This window comes from Moschus berezovskii, chromosome Y (assembly GCF_049115385.1).
Source record: "Moschus berezovskii isolate FMDL1 chromosome Y, NW_MosBer_1.0, whole genome shotgun sequence".
In the NCBI taxonomy this organism is placed as follows: domain Eukaryota; kingdom Metazoa; phylum Chordata; class Mammalia; order Artiodactyla; family Moschidae; genus Moschus; species Moschus berezovskii.
Genome location: NC_142489.1, coordinates 15,595,598 through 15,612,709, shown reverse-complemented (window position 1 = coordinate 15,612,709; position 17,112 = coordinate 15,595,598). Strand labels below are relative to the sequence as shown.

The 17,112-nt window shown below is 39.1% G+C and overlaps 1 protein-coding gene across 3 annotated transcripts in view; it reads left to right on the top strand.

Annotated features, from left to right (window-relative positions):
* Positions 1-17,112, top strand: part of LOC148773064 (E3 ubiquitin-protein ligase TTC3-like) — a 128,635-nt gene that overhangs the window by 56,736 nt on the left and 54,787 nt on the right. For all 3 annotated transcript variants that reach the window (XM_088834496.1, XM_088834497.1, XM_088834495.1), the window contains 7 exons: positions 4,242-4,376; positions 5,105-5,185; positions 7,281-7,393; positions 11,087-11,207; positions 14,012-14,134; positions 15,034-15,135; positions 16,768-16,860. In XM_088834496.1, coding sequence (XP_088690622.1) covers positions 4,257-4,376; positions 5,105-5,185; positions 7,281-7,393; positions 11,087-11,207; positions 14,012-14,134; positions 15,034-15,135; positions 16,768-16,860 — 753 coding nt within the window. In that variant the 5' untranslated portion in view covers positions 4,242-4,256. The remainder of the gene's footprint in view (positions 1-4,241; positions 4,377-5,104; positions 5,186-7,280; positions 7,394-11,086; positions 11,208-14,011; positions 14,135-15,033; positions 15,136-16,767; positions 16,861-17,112) is intronic.

The following is a 17,112-nucleotide window of genomic DNA, read 5'->3' as shown; positions in this document are numbered from 1 at the left end:
GTGCAGAGTGTTAATCACTGGACCACCAGGGGATTTCCAAGACTTTTAAATTAGTGATACTTTCCTCCCAAGAACAAGGGAAAAAACAACAACAAAAAAAGAAAGTAGAAGGAAATAACAAAGTAGAAAATAATGAAATGAGCCTCTTAACTTCTGAGATGGCCCACACTCTGTGGAGTGTGTTTCTCTCTAAATAAGTCTACTTCTTACCTATTAAAAGAAAAAGAAAGTAATGAAATGGAACAACACATAAAGGATCCATAGAGCTAAAAGTTGACTCTTTGTCTTTGACAATATAAATAAAATTTACACACCAGTATGGAAACTAACCTGTGTTGGAGAAGACACTTGAGAGTCCCTTGGACTGCAAGGTGGTCAAATCAGTCAATCCTAAAGGAGAACAACCCTAAATATTCATTGGAAGGACTTGATGCTGAAGCTCCAAAACTTTAGCCACCTGATGTGAAGAGTGGACTCTTTAGAAAAGACCCTGGTACTGGGAAAGATTGAAGGCAGGAGAAGGGGATGACAGAGGATGAGATGGTTGAATGGCATCACTGACTCAGTGAACATGAGTGAACACTGACTCAGAGTTTGAGTAAGCTCTGGGATTTGGTGATGGACAGGGAAGCCTGGCATGCTGCAGTCCATGAGGTCACAAAGAGTCGGACACAACTGAGCAACTGAACAGCAGCAGCAGACACTGGTAGGTTTCTCAGGTGATGCTAGTGGTAAAGAATCTGCCTGCCAGTGCAGGAGATGCAAGAGACTTAGGTTCTATTTCTGGGTCGGGAAGATCCTCTGGAGAAGAAAATGGCAACCTACTCCAGTAGTCTTGCCTGGAAAATTCCATGGGGCCATAAAGAGTTGGAAACAACTGAGCACACATGGAAACTGATAAAAGAAGATACAGTAAAACAATTTCAAGAATGGAAAAGGTACATTACTTACAGACTCTTTAATATTACAATTACTGTATCACAATACCATTATGAACATTATACCAAGAAATTTGAAAATGTATATAGATGAAATAGACAAATTTCTAGAAAAATCTAGCTTATGAAAACTCAGAAACAGAAACTTTAACAGAATCTGTGGATTACAACAAATTATGGAAAATTCTTAAAGAGATGAGAATACCAGACCACCTTACCTGCCTCCTGAGAAGTCTGTATGCAGGTCAAGAAGAAACATTTAGAACCAGACATGGAATGATGGATTGGTTCATAATTGGGAAAGAAATATGTCAAGGCTGGATATTGTCACCCTGCTTATTTAACTTATAGGCAGAGTACATCATGTGAAATGCTGGGCTGGATGAAGATCAAGCTGAAATCAAGATTGCCTGGAGAAATATCAATAACCTCATATATGCAGATGACACCGCCCTTATGGCAGAAAGCAAAGAGGAACTAAAGACCTCTTGTTGAAGGTGAAAGAGGAAAGTGAAAAAACTGGCTTAAAATTTAACATTCAAAAAACAAAAGATCATGGCATCTGGTCCCATCAAAAGAACAAAGAACAAAGTCAGTGGACTTAACACTATCTGTTCCTTATTTCAAAGAGGAAGTGAAGTCTCTCAGTCATGTCTGACTCTTTGCAACCCCGTGTACTGTAGCCTGCCAGGCTTCTCCATCCATGGGATTTTCTAAGCAAGAATACTGGAGTGGGTTGCCATTTCCTTCTCCAGGGGATCTTCCCGACCCAGCAGTGGAACCTGAGTCTCCCGCATTGCAGGCAGGCAGTTTACTATCTGAGCCACGAGGGAAGCCCTGGTCCCATCACTACTGGTCCTATCAATTCATGGCAAATAGATGGGAAAACAATGGAAACAGTGACCAACCTTTCCTGGACTCCAGAATCACTGTGGACAGTAAGTGCAGCCATGAGATTTAAAAGACACTTGCTCCTTGGAAGAAAAGCTGTGACAAACCTGGACAGCAGGTTAGAAAGCAGAGACGTTACTTTGCCAACAAAGGTCCATCTAGTCAAAGCTGTGGTTTTTCCAGTAGTCATGTATGGATGTGAGAGCTGGACCGTGAAAAACGCTAGGCGCTGAAGAATTGATGCTTTTGAACTGTGGTGTTAGAGAAGACTCTTGAGAGTCCCTTGGACTGCCAAGAAAATCAAACCAGTCCATCCTAAAGGAAATCAACCCTAAGTCTTCATTGGAAGGACTGAAGCTGAAGCTCCAATAATTTTGGCCATCTGATGTGAGCGCTGACTCCTTGGAAAAGACCCTGATGCTGGGAAAGATTGAAGGTAGGAGGAGAAGGGGACAGCAGAGGATGAGATTGTTGGATGGCATCACTGACTGTATGGATAAGAGTGTAAGTAAACCCCAGGAAATGGTGAAGGACAGGAAAGCCTGGTGTGCTGTAGTCCATGGGGTCCCAAAGAGTCAGACACGACTGAACAACAACAGAATCCAGAATTTCCAGAACCAACCATGATTAGTTACTATTCCAGTCATTGAATACCTATAGACTATTTTCGGTGAAAAGTTGTTTTGGTTAAATATGATTCATACAAGTCTGCTTTGACAATTCAGTGCTCTATGTAAATATAGGTCTATTTCTTCTAAAATAAAATACTGGATTTAAATCTCCCCCAAATGAATATTAACATGGAACACAATACTCATTTCAATATGTGGGTCATTTTAAAATTCTTTTATCTATTTTAGGTATATATTACGTTTCTTTTTAAGGTCTGTTGGAATGAAGCAAGTTTCAAGCATTTTTAATGTTTCCTAATCAGTTTCAACAGCTTTCTAATTAGTTTCGTGAAAGCGTTTTTAGAATTTTTAACAGTGTTTAAATTGTCACTTTATTTTGATTTTACTGATCCTAAAGACTGAGGGACTTAAATACTAAAGACAGTTTCTAAAGACAAAAGTTTCCTTAAATAAAAATGATAGTTATTTTTGAGCCTTCATTTGTTTAACACACTTTTACTTAGGCCCCTGTATATGCTGAGGACTGGCAGTGCCATTCAGCCCACTCATGGAGCTTTCAGTACAGACCACTGACTTGTACTGTATTGAGAGGATTAATTTCCAGTGAATCATAAGGCAAATGGATCTGTTTCCTAGAATGAAAGGTTAGAATGGAATTAGTTCATTCAAGGCTAATAAACTAGTATGTGTGCAGATAGCACATCGTCTTCTGTAAGTATTAAAATTCCTTTCATACCATAAATATGGCTGTTGTTGAGCTATTTAAATACTGTGTAGTAAATAACAAGTTTATGTGAGACCTGTTCTTTTCTATGTGTATTCAGGGGTGAAGTTCTCTTAAACTTTGATTGATTGGACAAAAAAGCAAGAGGTAGCTTTGTTTGTGACCAGACTGTTTTTCCCTCTGTGCTTTGTGCAGTGGGGTGTCCTTTTGGATCCTCATTGTTAGAAACAGTGAGGCATGTCATGCACATATTTGCATTTTCTGCTCCAGTGAACGGTGTACACATGTATGTCAGGGCGTGAGGAGATGTAAGTTTAGCCTGTAGTCTTATTTCTCCAGTCTTCAAACAACTTTTCTGGCCTATAGCTATTGCCGTGTAACTAAAATCTGAATTCAAATTATAATGTATATGCTCATGTATATTCAGATTATACAGTTTTTCTCACTTTATTTCAGGATGCATTATAGCAATTTTTTGTTTATGCTCTTCCCTTTGCATTTAACCTAGTATTATAATATCTCTGCCAATAGTTCTAATTATATTCAAATACATATTAGGCAGGAATAGAGCTACTGATTGAAGTAGCCATTTCTTGCTGAGAATTAGGGTTTGTTCCAGGACGTGAGGGCAGTTGTTGAACTCTGATAGTGACCTGTAAATTGATTGCTTGTTCGTTCTTGTCTAATTGTTCAAGTCTCAGCCAAATAATATACTTAGTTAAATGATGGCTAATGTTCTCCATTTGTGCTGTTAAAACTTCCATACACTGTCTTGTCTAGTCTGGTAAAGAGAACACGGCGTAGTATTATAAAGTGAACCACCCTTTCCTGTCATGAGCAGGACTGAAAATGTTGGAATTAAGATGTGAAGCTGTACATTTTAATTTCTACTTTATTGGTGGTGTGCTGAAAAAGGGCTATAATGCATAAAGGTTAGCTTTGCATATTTTATGATCAGTTATAAAGTATAACTGCTTAATGATGAACTTTGGCATCTTATGTTTTAGACTAAACATGCATAGCTCTAGACTACTGAAATAGAATTTCTTTTTGCAGGATTTTGCTAATAAAATGAAAATGCTGAGAAGCTTAATCCAGGATGGCTACAGGGCCTTGCTGGAGCAGCGCTGCCGCAGCGCCGCCCAAACCTTCACAAAATTGCTCAATGATTTAGATTCTCAAAAATTAAAGGTAAAATCGCCTCCTGGTGATCTGTTTATCAGTGCTTACGCATTTCAGAGGAATGTAGACGAGAATGAAAACTTTGGTTTCGTTGTTTTAGTGTATCTTAGACCGTGCTGAGATTGGCTGAACCTAATGCAGGTTGTGAGATGCAGATAATGCTCTGATTCAGCCTCTATGGTTGCCCTAGCTATACAGCCTGGGTTTAAACTCTCATTGCACTATAGTTGGTGTTCGTTAGAGTTCTTGGCTTTTTCTTTTTATTAGAGTACAAAATCAAGGATTTGGGCTCACTTTAGTTATGTCTTTTCATCTACAAAGAAAGTATTGGCTATATAGTTTATGTGGGGTTGTGAGAGAGCAAATATTGAGTTGGCCATATAAGTTTGTTGGAGTTTTTCATAAGATGGTATGGCAAAACCCAAATGGACTTTATGGCTAACCCAAGAATGCAGTCTATTACTCTTCCCATTTTTATGCAGAAGAATAGGATATCAATTTTTCTATTATGAACCATGTTCATTCAAGTAATTCTGATACAGTGATTCTGCGTTTTAAACACTTCATAGCAATATAATTGCAGATCTTTGCAAAATATGTTTTCTAATTCTGTTTGTCCTTGACCCAATAGCAGTTAGGTTGTTTACACTTCTTTACTGTTGTGGTTATCATATCAATATGGTGTAAATTGGGCAGAATTATGTTCAGATATTTAACATGAGGATTTTTATTGACAGCGATTGAACCTGGCCATGATTAACTATGTGTTAGTAGTCTACGGACTTGCCATTTCACTCCTTGGAATAGGACAGCCTGAGGTAAGATTTGTAACAGTGATAATAGACTTAAAATACACCATTAACTTTAGAAGATATGTTAAAATAGTTTTCCCATCTGGACTTATTTCCTTCTGAGTACTTTTTTTCTCTTCCAGTTTTACTGCGATATAATTGACATACAGCTTTGTATAATTTTAAGGTGTACAGCATAATGATCTGACTGATGTAAATCATGAAATGATTAGCACAGGAAGTTTAGTGAGCGCTGTCTGTGTACTTTCTTGATAATATTTTCTACACTTGATCTTGGCCAAAAGGCTGAGAAGCGATGATAATTTTTTCTGAAATGTCTAAATTTAATTTAGTTTGTGATATTTTTTTAAAAAGAAAATTTAGTTTGTATTTCCATTAGAAAAAAGTTATGCCAGGCCACCAGTGGGAATCTACTTTTTATTCGTATAAAAAATAAAGGACCTGATGTATCATGATAGATTTTGGAAATACATCGAGGGAAAAAGGCAAGTTAGAAATGTAGTAAACAATGTGATACCACTTATGTACAATTTGGAATATTTACAGAGCAGAAGTGTATATTGTTTATGGCTATCTGCATCTTATAAAAGAAAAATAAATACATGAACTAGCCTTATATATCAAGTTTAAGGTAATGGTTGCATTTAGTGATAGAAGAAAGAAGTTGGACTCGGGAGGTTAAAAAAGGAGAGTTCAATTTTGTGTTATACTGTTTTATTTTTAAAAACATACTTAAAATGCTAATATTAATAGCTCTTAGTTCTGGATAGCAAGTACCTTGGGTATTTTATTATTTCCTAGAGTTCGAGCTTAACATAACCACATGCAGTCAGAGTATGGGTATGAGCACACCTGGTGTCCGTTACTCTGGTCCTTTAGTGTGCTCCTGGAAAGCTTCCTTACCTGCACTGCCCAGCATTATACTCTGCTTTCCATGGTGTTGGATTTTTGAAAAGAAGTAGAAATGGCTCTAGAATTAACCTCAGGTAGAAATTATCCTGTGTACCAACTTAGACTCCAGGCTTCCTAGGCTAGATGAGGCTTAACCCTAACAGCTACCTGATGAGGTTCACTCTGAGTGGTTCGCAGAGCCTGAGGGTCATTTTCCCCATGACAGGCCGCTTTCCTTGTCCTGATGGGGCAGATGCATGTCTTCCATTAGGGGCTGTCTCAGTCTGTTTTCTGGTAGATTTTTGAAGCCAGGACGACATGTTCTCAAAGGAGTAATAATAAATATCATATTTTGTTTCATCAGAATTGAAGAAATAGTTTGTTACATTTTTAATTTACTTTGATTTAATTTTGATTAAAAAAACAATGATAGAACTTTAAATTATTTTAAATGTCTATCATTCTTTTATCAATCAGAGTATCTCCAGAAGGAATTGATGCATTTACTCCAGAAAAGCCCTTGCTTTGGAATGCCTCCTTTAGAACTGACTTCAGAGCGTCTTCTTAACTCCATTCTGTAGTGACATTTCCTTTATCACCCAGAATGGAGTGATGACCAGTATTACTTTGAGCTAAATATCTTTTGGATTTTTTCCAAAACAAAATTCATTCAAAGCCCAGAGGCTTCCACTGTTGAGAATTGTCCAAAGAATGTATTTTCCGTTCTAAATTTTTACTGAATAGCTGTTTTTAGGACACAACATTTGTCTTATGTCACAAAACATTGTGGCAACATTATTGGAATTCCTGTGACCCTAAGGGAGCAGTACTTACTAGGATATATGTTATTGTGCATTTGCACTATAACAGTCCAAATCAATCTTTTTGCCATGAGCTTATGCCTTTTTTAGCCAGCACACACTGGGTCCTGTGTGTATGTTAGTAAATGCTCATTCGGTGCATTGCCTGTGTTCAGTGCCAGCTTCTCATTCTAGAGCTGGATCATTTTGGTTCTGTGTCTGAGTATCCATATGGTCATATTTTATGTAATTGCTCAGAAAATGAAATGCAGAAGGTGTAGATCACACCACAGAAATTTTTCGGTATACAGGTGTTTTTAATATTACGTAAAAAGAATCAACCTTCAGGTAAAATCTGTTCCCAGCCTTTCTTTCTGTGTAAGTGCTCATTGTTCTCATTACTGCTAAAGGAGTTATCTGAAGCTGAATACCACTTTAAGAGGATGATTGACCACTATTGTAGTGAGGGACTTGATTGCTTGGCCTACTGTGGAATTGGAAAAGTGTATTTGAAAAAAAACAGGTTAGTGGAAACTGCACTACATTATGCTTTAGGCCGGTAACTCATTTGAAGTCTCATGTGATGATGATCCCTGTTCTGGAGTGATTTTGACATCTTCTCCTGCATACTGTGATAATTGTGTTTACTTTGAGGACTGACATTGCAATATTAATTATTAAAATCAACCATTCAGTTACCAGTGCTTTCTAATTTTGAATCTAATAAGAAACTCATTAATAATGTGGCACAAGAAGTTTTATATTGTATGTTTTAGTATTTGTCATTTATAAATTGTGACTGAATTGATACAAATTAATGGTTTACATTATCCCTTCATGGATCACAGCCTTGTTGTGGTGAAGGGGCTTGATTACTCAATGGAGCTATGAGCCATGCTGTGCAGGGTCACCCAAGGAACATAGTGAAGAGTTCTGACAAAATGTGGTCCACTGAAGGAGGGAATGGCAAATCACTCCAGTATTCTACTTCTTCATTGATTACACGAAAACCTTTGACTGTGTGAATCACAACAAACTGTGGGAAATCCTTTAAAGATGGAAATACCACATCACCTTACCTGTCTCCTGAGAAACCTATATGCAGGTCAATAAACAACAGTTAGAACCTTACATGGAACAACTGACTGGTTCAGAATTGGGAAAGGAGTATGACAAGGCTGTATATTGTCACCCTGTTTATATATTAATATATATATATATAAATAACTTACATGCAGAATCAGTTCAGTTTAGTCACTCAGTCGTGTCCAACTCTTTGCGACCCCATGGACTGCAGCACGCCAGGCCTCTCTGTCCATCACCAACTACCGCAGCTTGCTCAAACTCAAGTCCATCGAGTTGGTGATGCCATCCAACCATCTCATCCTCTTTCGTCCCCTTCTCCTTCTGCCCTCAATCTACATGCAGAGTACATCGTACGAAATGCCAGGCTGGATAAATCACAAGCTGGAATCAAGACTGCTCGGACAAATACCAACAGTCTCAGATATGCAGATGATACCACTCTTAATGGCAGAAAGTGAAGAGGCACTAAAGAGCCTGCTAATGAGGGTGAAAGAGGAGAGTGAGAAAACTAGCTTAAAACTCAAACTTTCAAAGAAAACTAAGGAAGGTCGTGGCATCCAGTCGCATCACTTCATGGCAAATAGAAGGGGAGAAGTGAAAACAATGACAGATTTTATTTTCTTAGGCTCCAAAATCACTGCAGATGGTGACTGCAACCTTGAAATTAAAAGATGCTTGCACCTTGAAAGGAGACCTATGACAACCTAGACAGTGTATTAAAAATCGAAGACACTTTAGTGACAAAGGTCCGTATAGTCAAAGCTATGATTTTTCCTGTTTCCATGTGTGGATCCAAGAGTTGGACTGTAAAGAAGGCTGAGTGCCAAAGAATTGATGCTTTTGAATTGCTCTGGAGAAGACTCTTGAGAGTCCCTTGGACGGCTAGGAGATCAAACCAGTCAATCCTAAAGGAAAATCAACCCTGAATATTCATTGGAAGGACTGATACTGAAACTGAAGCTCCAGTGCTTTGGCCCCCTGATGTGAAGAGCAGACTAAATGGAAAAGACCCTGATACTGGGAAAGATTGAGGGCAGGAGGAGAAGCAGGTTCCAGGATGAGGTGGTTGGATGGCGTCACTTACTCAATGAACATGAATTTGAGCAAACTCTGGGAGACAGTGAAGGACCAGGAAGTCTGGCTTGGTGTAGTCACCTATTCTCCCCTCAAAACTTGTATGAGGATGGTTTTAATATGAAGTATATATTTGTTGAAAGACATCATGAGTTAGAAGAAAGAAAAAAAAACTCTTTTCTGAACTTGTACCTGAAGTCCTTACTCAAACTTTTAGTACATATCTGTTCTCTGTTTCAATTCTTAACCTCCCCAAATGTCTGTATGTGCATTAGGGGACAGGATTATGATTTGAGCTTTCTAAAAAAACAAAAACAACTCCCTGTTCCTTCCACTTACACCCAGTATAGAGGTAGGTATGTTAGATTCCTTTTATAAAGAAATAATTAACTTATTGAATATTATTTATAACTTTTAATTATCCTTAAATTTTCATCTTAATTGTTTAGAGGAAATGTTATCAGACCATTGGGACTCTTGAGAACTCAACTTTACAGGCTGTCCAGAACCTTCTTTAAAGGTCTTTAAAGATTAAAGAAGTTTCTTTTACTTCCGAAAGCTACTGTCTGACCATCACAACTCTATTAAGAATCACAGGTAGTGAGGATTTTGCAGTCATCTCACTGGTAATAACAAATGCAATTAATTTGAAAGTTTAGTGTAAGTTGTTTAGGACACACCCATTTAATGCAGTGACCACATGCACATATTCACTAGATCTAGAAAAATAACATAAATGTGTAACATCATGGAGGTTGTGATAAGTGAAGAAGTGTTTTACCATTTTGAAAGTCATTTAAAATTTTTAAAAATTTTATTGAAGTATAGTTGATTTACAGTGTTGTGGAAAGGCTTTTAAATTTTAATTTCAAAATAATACAGTTTGGCATCTAGTGACCAATAAGCCAGCTGGTTTTTTGCTGTTATAATGTGTAGTCTCTGGTTTAAAGACTTGCTGTTTATAATGTTCTTATGGTGGATGGCGGAGAAGGCAATGGCAAGCCACTCCAGTACTCTTGCCTAGAAAACCCCATGGATGGAGGAGCCTGGTAGGCTGCAGTCCATGGGGTCGCTAAGGGTCGGACACGACTGAGCAACTTCACTTTCACTTTTCACTTTCACACATTGGAGAAGGAAATGGCAACCCACTGCAGTGATCTTGCCTGGAGAATCCCAGGGACGGGGGACCCTGGTGGGCTTCTGTCTATGGGGTCACACAGAGTCAGACACGACTGAAGTGACGCAGCAGCAGCATGGTGGATGGTGGTCTAGCTTTTCTGCAGGTGAAGTCATCTACACAAAGGTAAAATTGACTTCAATTGGGAGACGGTTTCAAGATTGAAGAACAGGAAACCTTTTGCTTCTCTAGTCTAACAAGAAGAATAGAGACTGGGAGAACCTTATAATTCATTATCCTAGTATTCTTTGGTTGAATGAACTTTGGGAATCTGTTGGTATTATTTTTTTTAACTGTAAATTGGCAGTAAAACATACCGTATTTATAGTAAGACAGTTTACATATACATTTGTTGTGTTAAAATAATTAACTGCTTTATAGCTGAAGATGTCCAGAATACACGAGCTCTTTAACAGTTTTGCAGCAGAAGGATTTTATTATAGCTGTTTTAAATGAATGAAGTTAAAAAAAAATTTTCCCGTTTATGATTAATTAGTTGACGTGAACCTATGGTGTTGCACTACAAGGATCTCCTTTAGTTAGATTAGTAAATTAAATAAAAATGGAACAACCAGATTTGTTCAGTTTTCTGTTTTAATTGTGGAAAACTTTTAAAAATAAATTACAGCTTTAAATAAACTGTTGTGCACCTACCATAGTAAAGCCAGTGTCCTGGTAGATTCGTGTTTAATTTATATTACTTTTGTAGCAGAGTGATAATGACTTTGGTTTTTTGAAGAAAATATGGGTTACCGTGAATATTTCTGTGCAGTGATTTATCAAATGTACTCTTCCTGGTAAGCTTGACATCTCTGTGCCTTGTGGAGAATGGAAATTCATGTCTTATCTTTAATACCTTCTTTGTAATTCTGACTTCAGATTTTTAGAAGCTCTTAATCATTTTGAGAAAGCAAGAACCTTGATCTGTCGTCTTCCTGGAGTGTTAACTTGGCCCACAAGTAATGTGGTTATTGAGGAGACTCAGCCAGGGAAGATAAAGGTAATTACTTCTGTAGAGCTTCTTGCTGCTAAGTCGCTTCAGTCGTGTCCGGCTCTGTGCGACCCCATAGACGGCAGCCCACCAGGCTCTGCCATCCCTGGGATTCTCCAGGCAAGAACACTGGAGTGGGTTGCCATTTCCTTCTCCAATGTGTGAAAGTGAAAAGTGAAAGTGAAGTCGCTCAGTCTTGTCCGACTAGTAGCGACCCCATGGACTGTAGCCCACCAGGCTCCTCTGTCCATGGGATTTTCTAGGCAAGAGTACTGGAGTGGCTTGCCACTGCTTTTTACTAACTATAAAAGCTCATCTGCACTCCTGCACTCTTGACTCAGGTATAAGATGATGGAGAGGTAGTAGCACTCTGTACTCAGCTCCTTCATTTCCCCTTTAAAAGCTGGTGGAGTCACCAACATTTATTGAGTATTTCCTATTTGCCAATCATACAGCTTCCATTTATCATTACGTGTACCTCTTCCAGCAACCCTGTGTGGTGAGCACTGTGATTATTCCCATTGGACAGATGAAGAAGATTATGTTTAGACAGGTATAGTGATAAGTTCAGGATTAAATAGCTTGGAAACGGTGGAGCTGGGACTTGAATCCAGGCATTCTGGCTGGAGTGTGCGCTGTTGTGTGCTGGTTGTACTTAGAGAAAGATTTCACATTGTTTCATTATAATTTCTACAGTTATTAACATTGTATTTGAAGACCTAAAAAGTATAAATTGGTCTCGTATCCAGAATCATGGGGTGCTTTGCCAGTTCTAGAAAGACTAAATCATGTAACTGGAGTGGGATAGGCCTTTACTTGTGGTGAGCCCTGGTGCATACTCAGAACTTGCTTTTAACTAAAGCTTTTATAAGCACAGGAATCAACTCTTACTTTAATTAAAAGTAGCCGAAAGATCTGCATAGAAGTATCTGCCAACAGCTTGTATAAATAGATGACAAACGTGCAAATTGTTTTCACCAATTAGCCATCATAGAAATGCAAATGAAAACAGGGTACCACTTCACACCCATTAGGGTGGCTGTAATCAAAAAGACAATACAAGTGTTGGCACGGGTGTGGAGAGATCAGAACCCCCATCAGTTCAGTTCAGTTCAGTTCAGTCGCTCAGTCGTGTCCGACTCTCGGCGACCCCATGAATCACAGCACGCCAGGCCTCCCTGTCCATCACCAACTCCCGGAGTTCACTCAAACTCATGTCCACAGAGTCGGTGATACCATCCAGCCATCTCATTCTCTGTCGTCCCCTTCTCCTCCCGCCCCCAACCTTTCCCAGCATCAGAGTCTTTTCCAGTGAGTCAACTCGTCGCATCAGGTGGCCAAAGTATTTCAGTTTCAGCTGTAGCATCAGTCCTTCCAATGAACACCCAGGATTGATCTCCTTTAGAATGGACTGGTTGGATCTCCTTGCAGTCCAAGGGATTCTCAAGACCCCCATACATTGCTATAAAATTTTAAATGGTGGAGCTGCTTTGGAAAACAGTCTGGTAGTTCTTCATTGGTTAAAGATAGAATTACCAAATTACTGAGCAGTTTCAGTCCTAAATATACTCAGAGACAGGAACATGTAAGTTTTCCCGAAAACTTATACATGGATGTTCATAGTAGCATTATTCAAAACAGTCAAACAGTGGAAAGAACTCAAAGGCCATTAGCTGATGAATGGTTAAATAAAATGTGGTGTATCCATATAACACATTTGGCCATAAAAAGGAGTGAAGTAGTGATACATGCTGCAACATAGATGAACCTTGAAAACGTTATGCTGAGTGAAAGAAGGTACGAAATGCCAGATCCGCTGTGATTCTGTTTATCTGGAATCTCCACAATAGGACTTTTTTCTTTGGGGGCCACACCACATAGCATGTGGGATCTTAGTTGCCCAACCAGGGATCAAACCTGTGCCCCCTGCAGTGGAAGCACACAGTGTTAACCACTGGACCTCCAATGAAGTGCTCACAATAGGAAAATCTGTATATGAAGGCAGATAGTGTATTAGTGGTTGTCAGGGGATAGGGGACTGAGGAAAGATGAGGGATTGCTCATGGGTGTGGGATTTCTTGTTGGGGGGTGAAAATGTTTTAAATTTAGGCTGTGGTGATGGTTACATGACTCTGAATATACTAACAAACCACTGAACTATACACTTTTAAGTGCATGAATTGTATGGTACATAAATTACATATGAACAAAACTGTTATAAAAAATAAAACAGAGGGACTGTTGGATTTTCCTCTCTTTATTCTGGACTGGGATGGAGGCACTGGAACTATTGATATCAGTGAACCATCCTGGGAAGCCTGGCATGAGTCTCGGGGGTTTCGGTGGCAGTGGTGTAATTCTTCAGGGGATGGGCAAGCACAAGTGCAGGGATTCAGGGAGGAGGATGAATGTTAGTGGAGGGTGGGAAGATGTCCCAGGTAAAGTGACCCTGAGCAGAACAGTGGAGTCCTGAGGGTAATTCTACCTCATTAGGCGCCTATAAATGCTTAAAGCGGGGTTTTAAGAGGTATGTATTTTAAAATGAGGTTTGAGGGTTACAACAAAGTATAAGGTTTTGATTCAGTCTGAAATTCTGAAAATTTTTTGTTCAGTTCTTTTCTTCCATTCTTTTCTCAGCATGTCTCTGCATCAGCCTCTCTCCAGGAGGAAAACTTTATAAGTTGAATGTAGTTTCTTGGCTAAAAGGCATTTGGTCCTTTCTGTGCTGAAAGTATTTTGATGGCAAGAGCTTATTGAAAGAATTCGATTGGTGAATTAGTGTTGTCGCATCATTTTTGTTACTTTTGTTACAGATGCTGTTAGAGAAATTCGTTGAAGAATGCAGGTTCCCTCCAGTGCCGGATGCCATTTGTCGCTATCAGAAGTGCCATGGATATTCCAAAATCCAGATACATATAACCGATCCAGACTTTAAGGTACAGAATGAGGGTATACCTGGACATGAACTTGCTGAATTGTGCCTGAAAATGATTTCAGAACAGATTCTTTAATTGGAGATGAGTTCTCTGACTTGTCAGCAGCTGCACATCCTCTTGTCTGCCCCATTTTGACTTAAGTCTGCAGCACCTCACATGGGGGCCCAAAGCCATTGAAATCAGCACCAAGGGCAGTGGTGGTGACCTGAGAAGGCAGGCGAGCTGATTCCGTTGCCCCCTTCTTGCCACCGTTTCGTGTAGCTGCCTGCTCCTTAGGAGCACAGGAAACAAAGTGAGGCAATTACCCAGATTTGCCGCAGTGCTAATTTCTTACATAATTTGAGTCCACAAATCTGAGGAATTGAAATCCAAGAATCACTGTGATCACTGAATAACTCCTGGAGACCTGAATCTTAGCCTGAGTCTGGCAGTTAATTGAGTGACTAGAACGCTGCACCTTAGTTTATTCAAGAAGATAGAAGCTGCCTGCTGTCCCTGGTTAGTAGTTCAGATGAAATAAAGTTTATAAAGTATTTGATATTTTGTAAACCACTCCAGTATCCTCTCCTGGAACATCCCCATGGACAGAGGAGCCTGGTGGGCTGCAGTCCATGGGGTCACGAAGAGTTGGGCACAACTGAGCGACTAACACTTTCACTTTCAAAGGAATACACTACTGTAAATTATGGAAATGAATGTCAGTCAAGCTCAGTGTTTTCAGCGCTAGGCAGTCTGGGGTACGGATGTACTATAGTCCCCTAGGAGGAAATGTGACATCTAGTTATGTGTGCCAGGTGAATGCAAACAGGTCTCTGTCTTATTATGTGTTGTGGGTGTGAGAGAGAGAGTGTATGTAGATATTTTTAAGATGTGAGTTAAAAATTGTTTTAAAACCCCAGGGTTTTATACGAATCAGCTGTTGCCAGTATTGTAAAATAGAATTTCACATGAACTGCTGGAAGAAGTTAAAAGCTACAAGCTTCAATAATAAAATTGACAAGGTAAGACTGACAAGATTTTCTGGATTTTTTAGTATGTTTATTGTATATTGATTTTTCTTCCCCAAGAATCTTCAAGAAAAGTCTTAAGTGAATATGAATTTCTCTCTTTGTGTGAGGCATAATTGGAAGGTGTTAAAGTTTTAATGATAGAAGGTATTAAAGTTTTAATGATAAAGTAGAAAGTTTTTGTTTTTCATTTCTACAAGCGTAAAGACAGTAACCATAGAGGCTTTTAATCAATTGTTGAACCCCCTCTTTCATGTTGGGAATGTATGATCAAAAATAAGTGATTGGGGCCTCAAATTTTTTATTTTCTGAAAACGTTTGAGATAATTTGTACTAAGAAATCAACTTAAATTTTGTGCTGCCACATTTGGTTGGAGTTTCTCTTAATTAGCGAGATAGTTGTGTTAATTACCATTAGCCAGATACACTTTGAGAGCAGTCATAGTTTAATAATCTTCATTCATAGACTTTGTTTCTGATCCATATAAACTATGGACTTAAAAAAAAAGAACCTTATTCTACACTAGTTCAGTTCACTTCAGTCGCTCAGTCGTGTCTGACTCTTCGCGACCCTGTGAATCACAGCATGCCAGGCCTCCCTGTCTATCACCAACTCCTAGAGTTCACTCAATCAAACTCATGTCCTTAGCCTCATATAAAGCCCTGTCCTTATTGAGAAAAGAATAAGGTGGTTGTGCTAGGTGAATGCTAGCAGAAGTAATCATTCAAGTTTAGTAAAAATAAATTCTCACATTTTACACATTTTCATGTTGTTATCTAGAGGTATGATGATGTGACCAAATAACTGTTGCCGTTGAGGCGCTCGTGCTGGGTCTTTGTCTCACTTTAGTTGAGCGTCTCTAGCTATACCCTCAGGGCAGTGGTGCTATAGCTCAGATGGTAATGAATTCTCCTGCAATGCAGGAGACCCAGGTTCAATCCCTGGGTCAGGAAGATCCTCTGGAGAAGAGCATGGCAACCCACTCCAGTATTCTTGCCTGGAGAATCCCATGGACAGAGGATCCTGGTGGGCTGCAGTCCATGGGATCGCAAAGAGTCAGACACAGTTGCAAACTACCACTACCAGCTGTACCCATGCACTTAGTGGTCCTACCATTCCCATGGGTTGAAGTACCCTCTGTATATTAGCTTTCACTAGGGTACCTTGAAGTAACTTGAATGTCTCATGACTTAAAGTAAGAAAGGCTTGTTTCTTGCTTACATTACTTGTCTTGCAGTTTTGCAGTTGTTGTCCAGGATTGGGCAGTGGCAGCTCCGGTCTGTGGGGCTGTGGACTTTGTTTCTTAATTGAAGTTGAAGAGTGACTGGGACATGTTCTTGTGATCTAGAGGAAAGAGCAGTGGCCAGTCCACTCAGCGTTTCTTAAAGCTTTGGTGTGGATGGTAGCACACGTCAGGGCAGCTCACCTTACGTGACCAAGCAAGTCAGGTGGACAGCCCTGCAGCTGGAGGCTCTGGAAATCAGATGGCAGTGAGCAGGGACTTTGCAGTGCCTCCTGAAGAAGGTTTTAGATCATATTTTGACTCTTCCGTGGTTAAAATGGCATACATGTGTACATTTATGCCAAGATGTAACCACCTCCCCCCTCTTTTTTAAATCAAATAGGATTTTCTGCAAGGAATTTGTCTTACTCCTGATTGTGAAGGAATCATTTCAAAGATTGTCATCTTCAATAGTGGTGGTCATGTTAAATGTGAAGTAAGTAGACACTGGGGAAATCTCATTAAATTGATAACCAAAATGCTTATACCTTACATGATGTAAATTTATAGAACTTAAACTATTTGGGTCTTGCATTTTCCAGGAACGAAATAGTTACTTAATATAAGAAATTATAGGAAATAATAGGATATAAGAATGCTGCTTCTCTTTTTTTTTTTTTTGAAAAGAATGATTCTTTGCAGTTAAGGATTCTCGTGTTCTTTTGTCTCCTAAAAGGCAAAGGAGGAT